Source organism: Pseudochaenichthys georgianus, chromosome 4 (genome assembly GCF_902827115.2).
Source record: "Pseudochaenichthys georgianus chromosome 4, fPseGeo1.2, whole genome shotgun sequence".
Taxonomy (NCBI): domain Eukaryota; kingdom Metazoa; phylum Chordata; class Actinopteri; order Perciformes; family Channichthyidae; genus Pseudochaenichthys; species Pseudochaenichthys georgianus.
Genome location: NC_047506.1, coordinates 6,748,771 through 6,762,940, shown reverse-complemented (window position 1 = coordinate 6,762,940; position 14,170 = coordinate 6,748,771). Strand labels below are relative to the sequence as shown.

At 41.6% G+C, this 14,170-nt stretch overlaps 1 protein-coding gene across 2 annotated transcripts in view; it reads right to left on the bottom strand.

The window, feature by feature from the left end:
* Positions 1-402: 402 nt before the first annotated feature.
* Positions 403-14,170, bottom strand: part of ssbp4 (single stranded DNA binding protein 4) — a 104,748-nt gene continuing 90,980 nt past the window's right edge. Inside the window, exons 6-17 of one of the 2 annotated variants that reach the window (XM_034081517.2) lie at positions 12,869-12,952; positions 10,474-10,600; positions 10,261-10,328; positions 8,785-8,849; positions 8,134-8,179; positions 7,995-8,030; positions 7,803-7,857; positions 5,268-5,338; positions 5,083-5,161; positions 4,686-4,714; positions 4,509-4,610; positions 403-3,323 (exon numbers count right to left, since the gene is read on the bottom strand). In XM_034081517.2, coding sequence (XP_033937408.1) covers positions 3,243-3,323; positions 4,509-4,610; positions 4,686-4,714; positions 5,083-5,161; positions 5,268-5,338; positions 7,803-7,857; positions 7,995-8,030; positions 8,134-8,179; positions 8,785-8,849; positions 10,261-10,328; positions 10,474-10,600; positions 12,869-12,952 — 843 coding nt within the window. In that variant the 3' untranslated portion in view covers positions 403-3,242. Of the gene's footprint in view, positions 3,509-4,508; positions 4,611-4,685; positions 4,715-5,082; positions 5,162-5,267; positions 5,339-7,802; positions 7,858-7,994; positions 8,031-8,133; positions 8,180-8,784; positions 8,850-10,260; positions 10,329-10,473; positions 10,601-12,868; positions 12,953-14,170 lie in introns of both variants that reach the window. The other variant, XM_034081518.2, reaches the window with a different exon arrangement.

Genomic DNA, 14,170 nt, shown 5'->3' with positions numbered 1-14,170 from the left:
AAACTCAACTGGTATAATACAAAAAAGTATAACATTGAGAGCCTAAATCAAACAGTGATAATAACTGTTTTGAAACGTGTGCAAAGGTTGAGGCCCGAAAAGAAATAGTAACAAGCTAAAAATTCAATCAGGGAACCTTTTAGTTGCAGGAAGTTAACCCATACCTTTTATAGGAATATCATGCAGGTTTATTGAATCTATAGCAGAATTGATTTGATTTTTAGCTTTAGTCTAGTTGACAATAATGACATACCAAGTAATATATTATTCCACATTGTGAAAAGCGTGTTTAAAAAAAAAATATTTGGCCCTTTCCTTTGCACTAAATTCTTATTGTGTACTACATAGGATAGCGGATGAAAGCTAAATGAGAGCTCAGAGGAAGAGATTGAGACAACAAGGAAAAATCAAATTACATTTATTATTGATGCATTGTTTCTTTTTTGATAAGCAAATCATCTGTTTTTCTTTCAGTCTAAAGAAACTTTACAATATAAAGAAACATACAAAGAACATCTTTATTACCTACACAAGACACCTAAGTCCCTAAGACAAGATTTCTGAACTATCCTACCATGAAAATACAAAGCAAACCCAAGAGACAGACTGCTTCATATTGAATACTGCCGTGTCATCAGAAAGGACCATGAATGGTACAGGAGAATCATTTATATCCCATTCCCTTGAACCCCCACCCCTCCCCAACTCAACATAACCACCCGCACCCGACCAGCAAATCTTCCTAATGGTACAGTATTATACATCACAATAGAAGTACAGAGATGGCCAACGATCGATATACACAGAGGACTGAGAGAGGATCAGTGAGAGAGCTTCTATCTATACAACGCTATAACAGGAATAGCAAAGGACACAGTTTCTTTTTGATCTATTCTTAATTTAAAATGAGGTTCTCTTAAGTACTTTTACCTTTTTAAAAGTTCTCTTAAATTGATAAAAATCCTTCATATTAAAAACTGCAGTAAGAGGTCACATGTTTTTTTTTTGGGAGAAGATGCCCTTTGAAAAAAATGATGAACAAGGCCAATAGTAAAACTGAAACACAAGGAGACGAGGGCAGAGTGAGGACGCCACAGTTTGCTTCTGTCTGTCCTGTCCTCCCCACCTACGAGTCTTTAGCATACAGTCTGCATTTATTGTGTCGACTGTATTCTATACATTTGAATGGAAATGTAGCCACATGTGTCAAATAGTCATCCTTTCTCTATGAAAAAACATGGACAGTTTTATTTATAATTTACTTTCAACTGTATTCATTGGTAGTGACTGACATATCAAAACATGTCAATGATATCAAAATGCATTATACAGTATTTACAAAAAAGGAAATTAAAAAGAGAAGGGAGGGGAGAAGTTTGGTAGGGACGAGGGGAGGGATTGGAGGAAAGATGGGGAGGTGTGTGTGGCTACATTGAAGGAACACTGGAGAGTGTGTCCCAGGCCACCAATCGCCAAATCCTGGAGATGTCATTGTTGAACTCTGGGTACAATCTGTTCACATTGATATCAGAAAATTGACAAGTACGTCACCATCACCCATAGAGGCTACAATGGTTGTTTTAGTTATTGTTGATTTGAACACAGCAATGCCATTAAGTGCTGCAGTGTGATGCCACGAGAGATAACGTAACCCTTTGAAACGGAGAGTAGATCAGGCCAAGAGAACATAACATACAGAAAGAAATTAAATAGCGTAATATGTAACTATGATTTTCTTTGTGTGCAGATTCTACGGGCTTTCATTTTTTCTCAGTTGAATACATTAAAAATAAAAACAATCTGCTGAAAAAACTAAACGGAAATATCCTTTACAAAAGCGTCCCATTGTTGTTTCCTCTTCCTCAGACCGATGTGGCAGTCTGTTTACCCCGAGGTGCATCACTCTGCTCCCATCATCGACGCTACTCTGGATCCACTTTCCCGAACATATGGGAGTCGTTGAGAGGATCTGATCGATGGGAGCTCCAAGGAGACTGTTTTTAGCCTGTCTTGTCTGGGTTAAAAAAGTGTATCATACAGGATCTGTGAGTTCACCCTAAAATCCAAGCAAGAAAGCAGGCGGCCTCACAAGTGTATCTGAAGTCCTACATTTATCTCCAAGTCCGAAGAAAAGGGGGCATTGCCTGGAGACCAGAATGAACCCTGGGAGGAAAACAGTGCCACTTGGGAGTCCACAGTGAGGTTGAAATCAAACAAAGTGATGGAGGGGAAGGAAACACGTTTTAGGATTCACAGACAACTTGTAAATAACAAATAAAACAACCACCATACACGCTAAATATGTTGTATTTACAGACAAATCCATAGAAGAGATGCTATGCTCTCTTGCTCTGTTGGATACTGAATGAGAACTGGCACCTCAGAGCTTTTCCCATGTAGTAAAAACTGTGAGAAGGGGGGCGTATTAAGACAAGATAGCTAGATGATCATTCAGTGCTCTGAGAAAGCCTCTGTTTTAACTGTATGGATATTTTTAGCCAAAATACTACATCAGAAACTACTTTAATTGGAGAAGACAGTCAATTATCCCGATCACTTTAAATGTTTATGCAAATGGTGCAACAAACATTAAAGTGACTCAAGCTACACGTTCAAGCTACACGTTCAGTTTAGTTTAAAGGAGAGGTATGTGATGTGAGATAGACTGTAACAACAAAAACAAGACAAACATCAAATAGCCTTAAATCATGTAAACAAAAAATCATTGTGCATTTTTCAAATGAGTGTGCTTATTCTGTCATTGTTGATGCTGCTGCTGAGATAAAATGTGCCCTTTACAGGAAATCATAACTACATTAGTAGAATAATATCAATTATGAAAATTATAACAATAATATTACCATCAACAACAAAAAAATACAAACATTTAAAAAGAAAACCATTCTTGCCCTAAAATAACATTATCAGTTCATGTTTTTTTTCTTGTTTTTTTTTTTTTAAATCATTCCTGACACAGGAGTTTTTGAATGAGGGTTTTCGGCCCCTGTCAGTCATCAACCGCGTGTCCTTATAAGTTATGATCAGCGAGATATAATGAGTGGTGGTGGTACAGCGGGGCATCGTGTTTGGGTGTGATCGCCACCCACGAGGGCAGGTTTTTAGGTTTTGGGAGAGACAGGCTCGGAGCAGATTCAGGCTCTTTCTGTCCTAGGGCCCGTGTCGAGGCCCGGCAGGCGAAGAAGAATCGGAGAAGAGACCCTTCCTGTTGCTTGGAGGCCTTTTCAAGTTCTTAAACCCATTTTACAGGCGTTGGGATGGGGGGCCTTGAGGGGAGTCCTGCTTTCAAGGTGCATCCCATGGGGCTGTGTGGCACACCATCCACCAGGAGGAGGAGGAGGTAGGAAGGGAGAGAGGAAGGTAATGCAAGATGCACCAGGGTGGATGGAAGGGGAAGATTTGGGTAAGGGGAGATGAAAAGGAAATAAAATAAAATAAAAGATAAAATAAAATAAAAAAATCACACACTCATCGTCATGTTGGGTGAATACTGTAAAGGGAGAAAAAGAAAGGGAGGGGAAAAAAGATAAGCCAAAACTATATCATTAAACTACCCAATTCAAGATAAAATCAACACAACTAACTGAACAAAATGCCATGTCCAGCAAACATTACACATTAACATTAACCCTGACTAAGTGTTTAAACCAGCAGCAAGCAAAGCAGCCCAAGGAGAAAATGTTAAGGAATCGAGAACACAGTGAAGAGACTGTGGCAAAATGTAGTCGTTGTCAGTCTCGTATTAATCACTCCATGACAATCTCTCCATGCAGCAGAGAAAGCATATGATGTGGTTCTTTCTCATGCTTGTGTTTGTGCATGCCGTGTTTTTGTGTATGTTGGGTAAAGATGGGGAAATATTGCACAACATAAAGGACTCATTACCGGTTCAATTTAGCCAGGAGGACTGGTTTTAAGGTCAAAATAGAGCATGGGGCTGATTTCACTAACATATTTTACATTGGTCAGCAGTGTTATTCTCTTTAAAATGTTTTTATAACTGTTGAAAGCAAAAACATTTTGGAAGAGTGAACATACTGTAGCTGAGTCGTTTAAAGTGGTACCTCAGTCAGTTTTTAATGTCCTTCAGGAACCTCATGGCTTTGTGCAAGAGACACATTTAGAAACAAATCTATCTTGAGTCTGGGTTTTATTTTGATAAGCAATAGTGAAATTCTATTTTCTACTTTAAACCGGCCCCAGGTCACCTTGGACAATTTCCATTTAAACTATTTAAATGTTGCATGCTTTAATTGAGTCCCAAACCACATGGATAAATCACAACTGTATTAAAAACATATGTTTATCAAATAAAAAATGTGATACTGCTGTTTGATCAAGTTATCATCAGGGATTTGTGCAGATACTACTGTCATCCAAAGCAAAATGTTTGATTTAAAAACCTGACTCTTTACCTCAGATATGATTTTTATGTCGTTGTTTTGTTTGTCCCCAGCTTAAGAAGTATGTTGTCTCCTTTTGGTACTCACACTTTCACTTTGGAATGGGTTTAAAAAGTTGCCTGCCATCTCGCCGTCGTCCCGCGGAGTGCCGGGAGGATTGTTCATGCCTGCCATGTTGTTAGGAGAATTCTGTGATACAGGTAAACAGAAAAAGTCAGAATACAGAAGTCATACGGACAGACAAATTGATAGACTGAGTCTTACCTTTGGCAACCCATCCATGTCACCAGAGCCTGCGATTAGAAATAGAAAAAGGAGAAATCGTTACGAGGTTAACTGATTCAACACGATCAGGATATCCAGAGCAAATAGGAACAGCTTGCCAGGATATGGCCTTTAATTAAGCTATTTGTTTCAGATACAGATGAGCACCAACTCGCTGGCTTCAATGATCACGTCTCGCAAATCTACCGGATCAATTGGCCTTCTCACTGCCCCACTAATCTGTTTTAGCGCTGATCAATAACAGGATGGGGGAGGACACTTCCTCTGCCGGCCATGAGAGGGCACAGTCTCACTTCTAAAGACATTAACAGGTATGAAAATACTCAGGAGCCTTAAGGAAGTGCATGCTGTACACACACTATCTTTGGCTACTCACCTAGTGATCCGTTCATATGATGCTGCTCCATAGCACCCATTCCTCCCATAGGCCCGTCAGGACCCGGCCCCATAGGGAACTAAAGAAAAACAAATGATAAAGGTTATTAGTTTTACTCTGTGTAAATTGTACAGAACAATTCTAATATTGGATAAATATGTTAAGTGTAGATCAAAATGACTTACATTAGGTCTGTTTCCACCAGGGCCGATAGGGTTCATCATTGTGTAGATGTTTTCACTTGAGTTTGTCGAATCTATGAATTAAAAACAGTGGTATATGTGAAATCAGAATACTGTTAAGTATTTTCTTCCTCCGGGAAACACTTGCAGATAAGCCCTATACAGTATCAACGACATCCGTTTTCTATCCAATTGTTTGGGCCGGGTGTGGAATGGGGTAATGAATAGAAAATAACGAGCTGAGCTGCACAGAGACGACTGGAGAGGCACAGTCCTTCACTGAGTCTGACGTTGTTTTAGCGTAATTCTGCAATTTGTTCCCCATATTCAACTAGAGCCCACCCACGTTCTTATTTCTGCTGAACATGACGAGAACCAGCGGAAATGTTACAGAAGTGTCACTACATAATGTCAGTGAATCTGTCCGTCAGTCAATCTTCACACTGCTCCCTGCAATGTTCAATAAAAGAAACCCACAGTCTCTCCTTCCTAGAAGCAGGAGATTGGTATATCTTATGGACAACTTGACAAATGTGCGACAACCAGCACATGCTGTGTCGCTCCTCTTGTGTCTGCTTATCCTGACAAAATTCAGAAGGATGAGGTGACCTTGATCTGACATTGCAGGTGGAAAGTTGTGAGTGACAGTCTGAGAAAAAGCAGACTGGAATCAGAATAGCAGATTGAAAGACAGGAAAGGACAGTATGTGCAAAGTGGTGGAGAGATCTCGCCTTTTAGTGTCCCTTCATCTAATAGCCTGTTTTGTCGTGACTGGAGAAGGACGGGGGGGCAGTGCTGAGTGGGAGGTGTGCATCTTTTGTGGGAGGTTTGTGTGGAAGTGTGTGTGTGCGCACAGTCTTGGCGACTGCAGTGGAAATATGTTTCCCCTCCCGGTGTACGTGTGAGTAGGAGCATTTTCTGCAAAAGGTTCCCCCGGCAACGTATCACAATAGAGGTATGTATATAAATAATAAATAGTGGACACAAAAAGAAGCTCTCGGCAGGCCGGCAGAAAGAGAACATCCACAGGATATCAGCCCACAGGGTTTTGTTCTCAGCTAATCCTCTGCTCAGACTCTAGATTGATGTGTCAAAGCTGAGGAAGATCACTCGTCTGATTGCAGACTGACATGCCTCCGCTTTCCTTTCAAACAGCTGTCTGAACACTGAGAGAAAACACAGCTAACAACGCCAGAATATGTTGTTCCTTTACTGAGAAATGCTTACAAAATGCAGTGGTGGCAGAAGTATTCAGATCATTTAATAAAGTAAAAGTAATGGGAAAAGGAAGGCCCTGCTTTCAAAACGTAATTAAGCAAAGTGAGCAAAATGCACTTCAAGCCCCTGTCAGTGTTTAACTACCATTTATGATGTTTATGATTAATGTTAAAGCTGCATTAATGTGTATGATGCATGTCACTGATGAGGATGTTTAAGGATGTTTTAAAGCAGGGGTGTCAAACTCAAGGCCCGGGGGCCAAATCCGGCCCGCCACTTCATTGTATGTGGCCCACAAGAGCTTGCAAAGAATATAATACGTTTATTATAAGGTTACGTGCCGCTTTACAGGAGCACGTTGCCCATAAACTACATGTCCCACAATGCATCTCATTTTGTGAGACTTGCCATACTTGCAATTATTTTCCCTAGACTTCTGCTTTCAGACGTAGTGATAGTTAATTATGAAGTTATTACCCTATCCGATAATAATCCAATGCAGAGGAAATATTGTTAAATAATGCATTATTTTATATATATTATATATATTTATCTATGTATATTTATATAGTCTTAAAGTTACCACCGGCCCTTTGAGTGCAACCATAATTCTAATGTGGCCCGCGATGAAATTGAGTTTGACTCCCCTGTTTTAAAGGGCCATATTATGCTCACTTTCAGGTTTCATAATTGCATTTTGTGCTTCTACTGTGACATGTTTGCATGATTTTATGGTAGGCTTTATTTAGGAAACTTTGGGATTTTAGCCTTTGCAGACCATTGACATGCACACAAACCTATATAACACACAACAGGAAAGGGAAAACCTCAAAAGAGGATAATAGGGCACCTTTCATTTCAAATTTGTAGACAAAAGCCTATCAAAATATGTAGAGTAACTAAAGCCTTTAGATAAATGCAGTGCAGTAAAAAGTACATTATGAGTATCTGAGATGTAGTAGACTAGAAGTATAAAGTTGCATACAATTGAAACTCAAATAAACCTAAAAATGAGTACTTAAATATGGACTTGAGTAAATCTACTTTGTTACATTCCACCACTGAATAAATGTTCGGCTATCATGCATGTGTAACATTAATCGCAAAAGCTCATTGCAATATTTCCAAATGTTAATGTTTTAATCTTACAAAATAGATTGAATTCCTTGAGTATTTGGAGTGCTATCACTTCCTGTCTTTCCCAAAGAGAGACGTGTATCTGACAGAGAACAGGTTTGATGTTTCTTAGAAAGAGCCTCTGTTCAGTGAACGCAGGATAAAAGTAGAAATCAGACGGGGAACTGAAGTGTATAACTCACCTCCGGGGCTAGGCATGATGGGAGTTCCTGGTGGGCCGCCTCCCCCTGGAGGGCCCTGAGGGGTGAAGAGGAGAGAGACAATGAGAAATGAGTGCTGAGCGCATCTAGATGGCAGTGTGCCTGTTAGATATCACTGCTTGACAGGTAATTTATGGCCGCCGGTCCAACACGAGTCCATGACGGCACACTTACCACATAGTTGCCTGGAGATGAAGATGAATAAGCTATCTGCGGAGAGAAGAGAAACAAGGTTAAAACAAAACATGAGACACAGGTATTGTGAACACACTCAGTCATGTAAGAAATGAAGATGTAAGACAGTGAGACTCACTGAGTTGGAGTTGGGGTTCGGCCAGGGACCTCTTCCACCTGGACCCCTGCAGGAATACAGAGAGGAAGAGATGGAGAACTTTGATAGAAGACTTCAGGCACATATCAGAGCAGCATGCATCATAGGAGATGCTTGACATGACTCACATGTCATATTTGATGATTTTGTGAGTGCATAAATAAAGTCTATTAGTCTATAAGCACATATTTTAGCTGTGAGAACATTGCTCTTTAGCTGCAGAAAGCACACCTTTAGAAACATCCTTAATAGAGTAATTCCTTCTGATGACCTCATCTATGAGTGAACAATGTTTTTTTTTTTAAATAGGGGCAAAAGTTGTTTTATAACCCGTTGATGAAATTACATTTCTCTTCTCACATATAGTATGGTGAGATCTGGGGACAAATTATTCCAAAATGCATAAACACAAACAGTATTTATTAAAACTAGAACGATTAAAACCCTAAAGCAATTTAAAGTTTAAGTTTAATGCACATTTCTCATTGTCGAGTCTCCATATCTCACCAAGTGACTGATGAGAAAATGTTCACCTCTAGCAACAATGTAAAACATACAGAATTTCCCTTTAATTATGCTTAACTCTGGCAGCAGAATATAGACATTTAAAAACTAAATTGTAAATGTACTCACATGTTCATGCCCGGCATCCCTGGCCCCATGGAGTTTGGAGGAGGCCTCATCCCTCCGCCGTAGTTCTGCACAAAGAGAGGAATACACACACACACACACACACACACACACACACAGTCACACCTGCTCCGTCTAAAGGTTTGAATCTTAATGAAGGTCAGCGACCATCATGTCTCCCCCTAACTAGCGTTTAATTATGTGATATATGGGCTATGTGTGAAAGAGGACAGCTGTGTGTGAGAGCACGCCTGTATGTTGTGTGTCTCTGTCTGTGTGTGTTCATGCTCCCCACTGTGTGTTTGCGTGTATGTTTTCATGGCTGCCCAGCAGGCGGGTTTGGCTGCCACTACACGTGTGTTCTTGTGTAAGTGTGTGTGTGTGTGTGTGTGTGTGTGTGTGTGTGTGTGTGTGTGTGTGTGTGTGTGTGTGTGTGTGTGTGTGTGTGTGTGTGTGTGTGTGTGTGTGTGAGAAAGACAGAGTAGGGGGCCGGCCAGAGAGCAGCTCCACTCAGAGGAAGAGTTTTGTTCAGCAGACGATTACACTTGTCGAGCAGATGCCACACCAGCTGCTGGTACACACACTGCCAAAGTCACAGAGCCAGGGTGGCACAGAGAGGAGCCGAGGGGCATGGGGGAGAGTGTGTGTGCGTGTGTGTGTTAGGTGATGTTGGAGCGAGTAGTGGTTTGTTGCAGAATAAAGCAGATGTCTGGTAACAGTAATTCAAAGGGAAACTGTTGTTTAAGCACCTTATGTGTGTTACCGAGGCTGTGGGTATGAGGTGGAGTTGTCGTTTACTAATCAGAAGGTAGCTGGTTCGATTCCCAGCCCCTCCAGTCAACATATCGTTTGGCAAGACACTTAACCCAAAACGTCTCCCTGATGGCATAGCCAAGGGCGTATGAGTGCAGCCTCTGCCTCTGTATGAATGTGTGTGAATGCTGAGACGCCCAAAGACGAATAAAGCCGTATATAAAATGCAGAGTATTTATGTATTTCCCTGGATTACTAAAAAACAACAGTGCAAAAATTGGCACCACTTTTGGTCAAAATGTGTTGATGGCTGCTTGCTCAAAGTTTGTCTCCTGAGGTGGGATTCACAAGTAGGATTGAACATGAAGTCCTGGCGTTAGCAGTGGGTGAGCTCCGCTGAGAGCCAACCTAATCATCAGAGCACTTCTGACATTTCAAGGCAGAGTAACGAGGCTGGCACAACCAGAATCCTTCCTCTTGATTATCTGCATGCAGTTTATAGGCTGCTGGTTTGACATTATGGCCGTTTTTATGGTAGTCCTTTAATGAACATTTGGTGTGTTCATAAACTGTAACTCTGAGCACCAAATGTGGCTGTGTGGCATCTGCAGAGTGGGAGTGCAATGGGCTGGTAGTGAAGGATATACCATCCTCTGTCATGACTTTATTAACTCAATCCTCTCTATTTTATTCTGTATGTGTTTAATTCATATCCTTGGTGCTTACCTGTGGGCCCATGCCTCCCATGCCTCGAGGGGGATTCATTCTCATTGGACCGCCCATGTTTGGATGTCCTGTGGTGAAACAGCAGCTTGTTAGAATAGATACACTATTTGGATCAATAATAACCCCATAAATGAGGAGAAAAGGCTCAGACTGAGACGGAAAATGACATTACTCTGAAGGTGCTTTCTGGAATAACAGCACATGTTTTAATACCTTGAGGTCTGGTGGGGTCCAGGCTGTTTGGTAGGAGAGGCTGTGATCCGGGGATGCTCCCAGGAGGCTGATTTGGCATACGGAGGGAGGGCCTTGGGCCGCCTGGGTACCGTGGAGACATGAATGGCTGCAGGAAGGACATAAGAAGGACGATAATTACTTTAGTTTAAACTTTAGGGTATTCAGAAGCAGAATGGTTGTTAAAATGATTTTTCCTGTGACCTTGTTTCACTTAAGTTCATTTCATACACTCTAAGACGGGTTGAACATTTCCTTGAGTTATAATAAAACTTCATATTTATAAAGATAGCAGGTCAAATAGATTCACCAACATAAACACAAATTAAGAAGGTTGTTTCTTAAGAGACTGATGAGGAAAAATACTTTACATGGTTTGCTTTCAAGTAAAACATAGAAGTGAGACTGTGCCCCTCTCATGGCCGACAGGTCAATCCCTATTTATAGGAGGGTTTGTGAAATGAATGCAGCAGAAGTAATGAGATAGAAGGACATGGATAGAGATATAACAATGCATGAATTGTAAAATACACAAACCACAAGAGTGTGCATGTCTCAGCGTGCCATGGTCATTTTAGCTCCATGTTAAGAAATAACCTCACATCCATAAGTGTTAGTCGACTGTTATGTGATTTAAGACGGAAATAAAATATATTGTCTTTTTTATGAATGAATCTCTATTTTCTCTCTCTTTTAAGATGCTGTTGAACTAATAAGCCACAGATATTTACAGACTAGTGTTTTCCCTACTGTTATGACGCTTATATCAGCTTTAATTAAAAGCGTTTATTTGAGTGTATCTGGGCTCTGTATGCTCGCCAGAAGCAGACCTTTTACTATTTAAAACAGATCAGTCACAACGTCAGAAAAACCGAATTAACACAGATACTTGTAAAGAATTGAAACAAAAGACTCAGTTAACCTGACTTCCTGTTTCTATCTCTCCCGATTATGAAGTGCTGCCTTTCAGGTCAGCAGGGGGAGCTATTGTGCAACAGAAAAATGTCCTAGTAGTTTTGTTACATTTACTAAGAAGGAGGGGCTTGTTGTTAAGGTGTGTAAAGTAAGACCTCAGGTGGTCAAATCCATTAGGGTAAAGGTAAAGGAGAACAGATAGGAGAGAGGATGGGAAACATGGAGGATTAAACCCTTGGACTGGGAGACAATATGGGAGAGGAGGAGATGGAGAAGCGAGGAAGAGGAACATGGGAACTGCGTTGTCTTTATTTCAGCACATTTTCTCACCAAGTCGGTATCACCAGTGCTTCAAATAAACAGCTTGGATAGTGTGAATTATAACAGAAAGTGAAGACACCATGCACACAGATGTTTCGGGGGGACAAGAGCTAACCGAACGACACACACAGACACACACACACACACACACACACACACACACACACACACACACACACACACACACACACACACACACACACACACACACACACACACACACACACACACACACACACACACACACACACACACACACACACACACACACACACACACACACACACACACACACACACACACACACACACACACGCACGCACGCCTAGTGAATAATGTAAAGCACCCCAGACAGATGGTTTTCAGAATTACCTATGAGAGTATGTTGCTGCACAAACTACAAATACCCACATCCAGCGAGCCATATTTCAGCGTCAGATGATAAGAATTAATCACACTGTTTCAGTATCAAGGGGGAACATGCTGATTGGAATGCCGATTGGGTAAGAGTTGTGTGTTTTGGTCATGGAGCATGAACAGCAGAATAATGTTCATATCATCATTTTCACACAGCGATAAGCACCGACAACGCAAATACAACGGGAGACTGGCTTTCAATAGTAATTATGCAGTGTGTGTTTGGTGTATGTGTGAGTTTGGGGCAAGTGGAGGACGAATTATATAATCCCATATACCCCTTGAGGCTAGGAATGACTTACTTCTTTTTAAACCTCACCCTACTCCTTTCCTGTCTACCTTCACCTCCCCTCCTCTCTATCCTTTGACCGTGTTGTGGTAGGGTTTTACACGAAGAGCAGCACTGTGTCACGCTGTGCTGCAATATTAATGGTCTATTGATGGACTATGGGATGGTGAGTGCCGGGCTGAGGGAGAGAGGAGGCCCTCCAGATGCACCTCCGCTCCTTACAGCTGGGCCAACACCGCTAAATTATTCATCCGACCCACCACCGAGGATGCTGCCTGTCCTGCCTGCTAGCACAACAAGGGAGCGGTGTGCTGTTTGTACACTGCCGTTGTGTGAGCCAGTGAAACGGTGAGGTGAGTGTGAGAAATGGCTTGGAGTGAAGTACAGCACAGCAGCAGCAGGGGGGGGAGGAGGGAGTAAATGTTTCCGTCTTACCTGTCCATGAGGTCCCATCATGGGATTACTGGGGTTGTGTGGGGGAGGCTGTGCGTGTGGGGAAGGCTGAGATCCTGGAGGACCCTGGTGGAGAAAGATGGAAAAATATGTCAATAAAGTGTAACAATAAAGTATTTAGTTATATTGAACACGGGAGATATTAAAATAAAGCACAATGTCGTATAATAATAATAAAACATGTTATTTATATAGCGCTTTTCCTGGTGCTCAAAGCACTTTACATGCAAGTAAAGAAAACTTATAACAAAAGTGAAAAATAAAGTGCAAAGCTAGGTGGAATGGGGGGGGGTTATAGGGTTAGAATTGAAGGCAAGAGTGAAAGGGTTTTGAGGGCTTTTTTGAATAACATCATATGACATTTAAAGAGGCCCTGTTGTGATGTTTGGGCTTTTCCCTTTCCTGTAGTCGTGTGTTATATAGGTTTTGCGCATGTAAATGGTCTGCAAAGGCTAAGATACCAAAGTTCCCTCCAGAGGGAGTTTCTCTTCCACACACTCCCCCCCCCCTGCCTGAAACGCCTCCATTGGACTCCTTTGTTTACTTCGTTAACAAAGTGACATCACTAAATAACACTTGCGCTACTATTGGCTAGAGCGTCAAGACATTGTCTGTGAGAATTTAGGGGGCGGGACATCTCTAAGCGGTTGACCAATCACAACAGAGCCGGCCAGCTAACCAATCAGAGCAGACTGGGCTCTGGTTTCAGACGGAGGGTGAAAAGAGGGGCTGCAGCACAGGCAGTATGAGAAAATAAAGACCTTTTTAAACATTAAAAGGCACAAATACAAATATAAAACCTGAAATGAGCAAAACATTTCCTCTTTAAAGTAAATACAGAATCAGTGAACTTTGACCTTATTGTCTCCCTCACACTCAGTAACCTCATCTGACTCCAGCAGCAGATGCTCCAACTGTTACTACCTGTAGATTAATACGGAGGAGAAGGACCACCCACTGTCAGACCAGGCTTATCTACTATTCTGCCAGAGCTTCTCAAGCACTCTGCTATCAGGTAACATTACAGGTGTGTGTGTGTGTGTGTGTGTGTGTGTGTGTGTGTGTGTGTGTGTGTGTGCGTGTGCGTGCGTGTGTGTGTGTGTGTGTGTGTGTGTGTGTGTGTGTGTGTGTGTGTGTGTGTGTGTGTGTGTGTGTGTTGGTGCAACTGAGCGGTGATGAGTGCGGATAGATATGAGATCTTCCTTTTTTTCACACAGGTGAAAGCAGGATATTCTTCGCTTCCATATGTGTGTGCATGTACAGTGTGTGTGTGTGTGTGTGTGT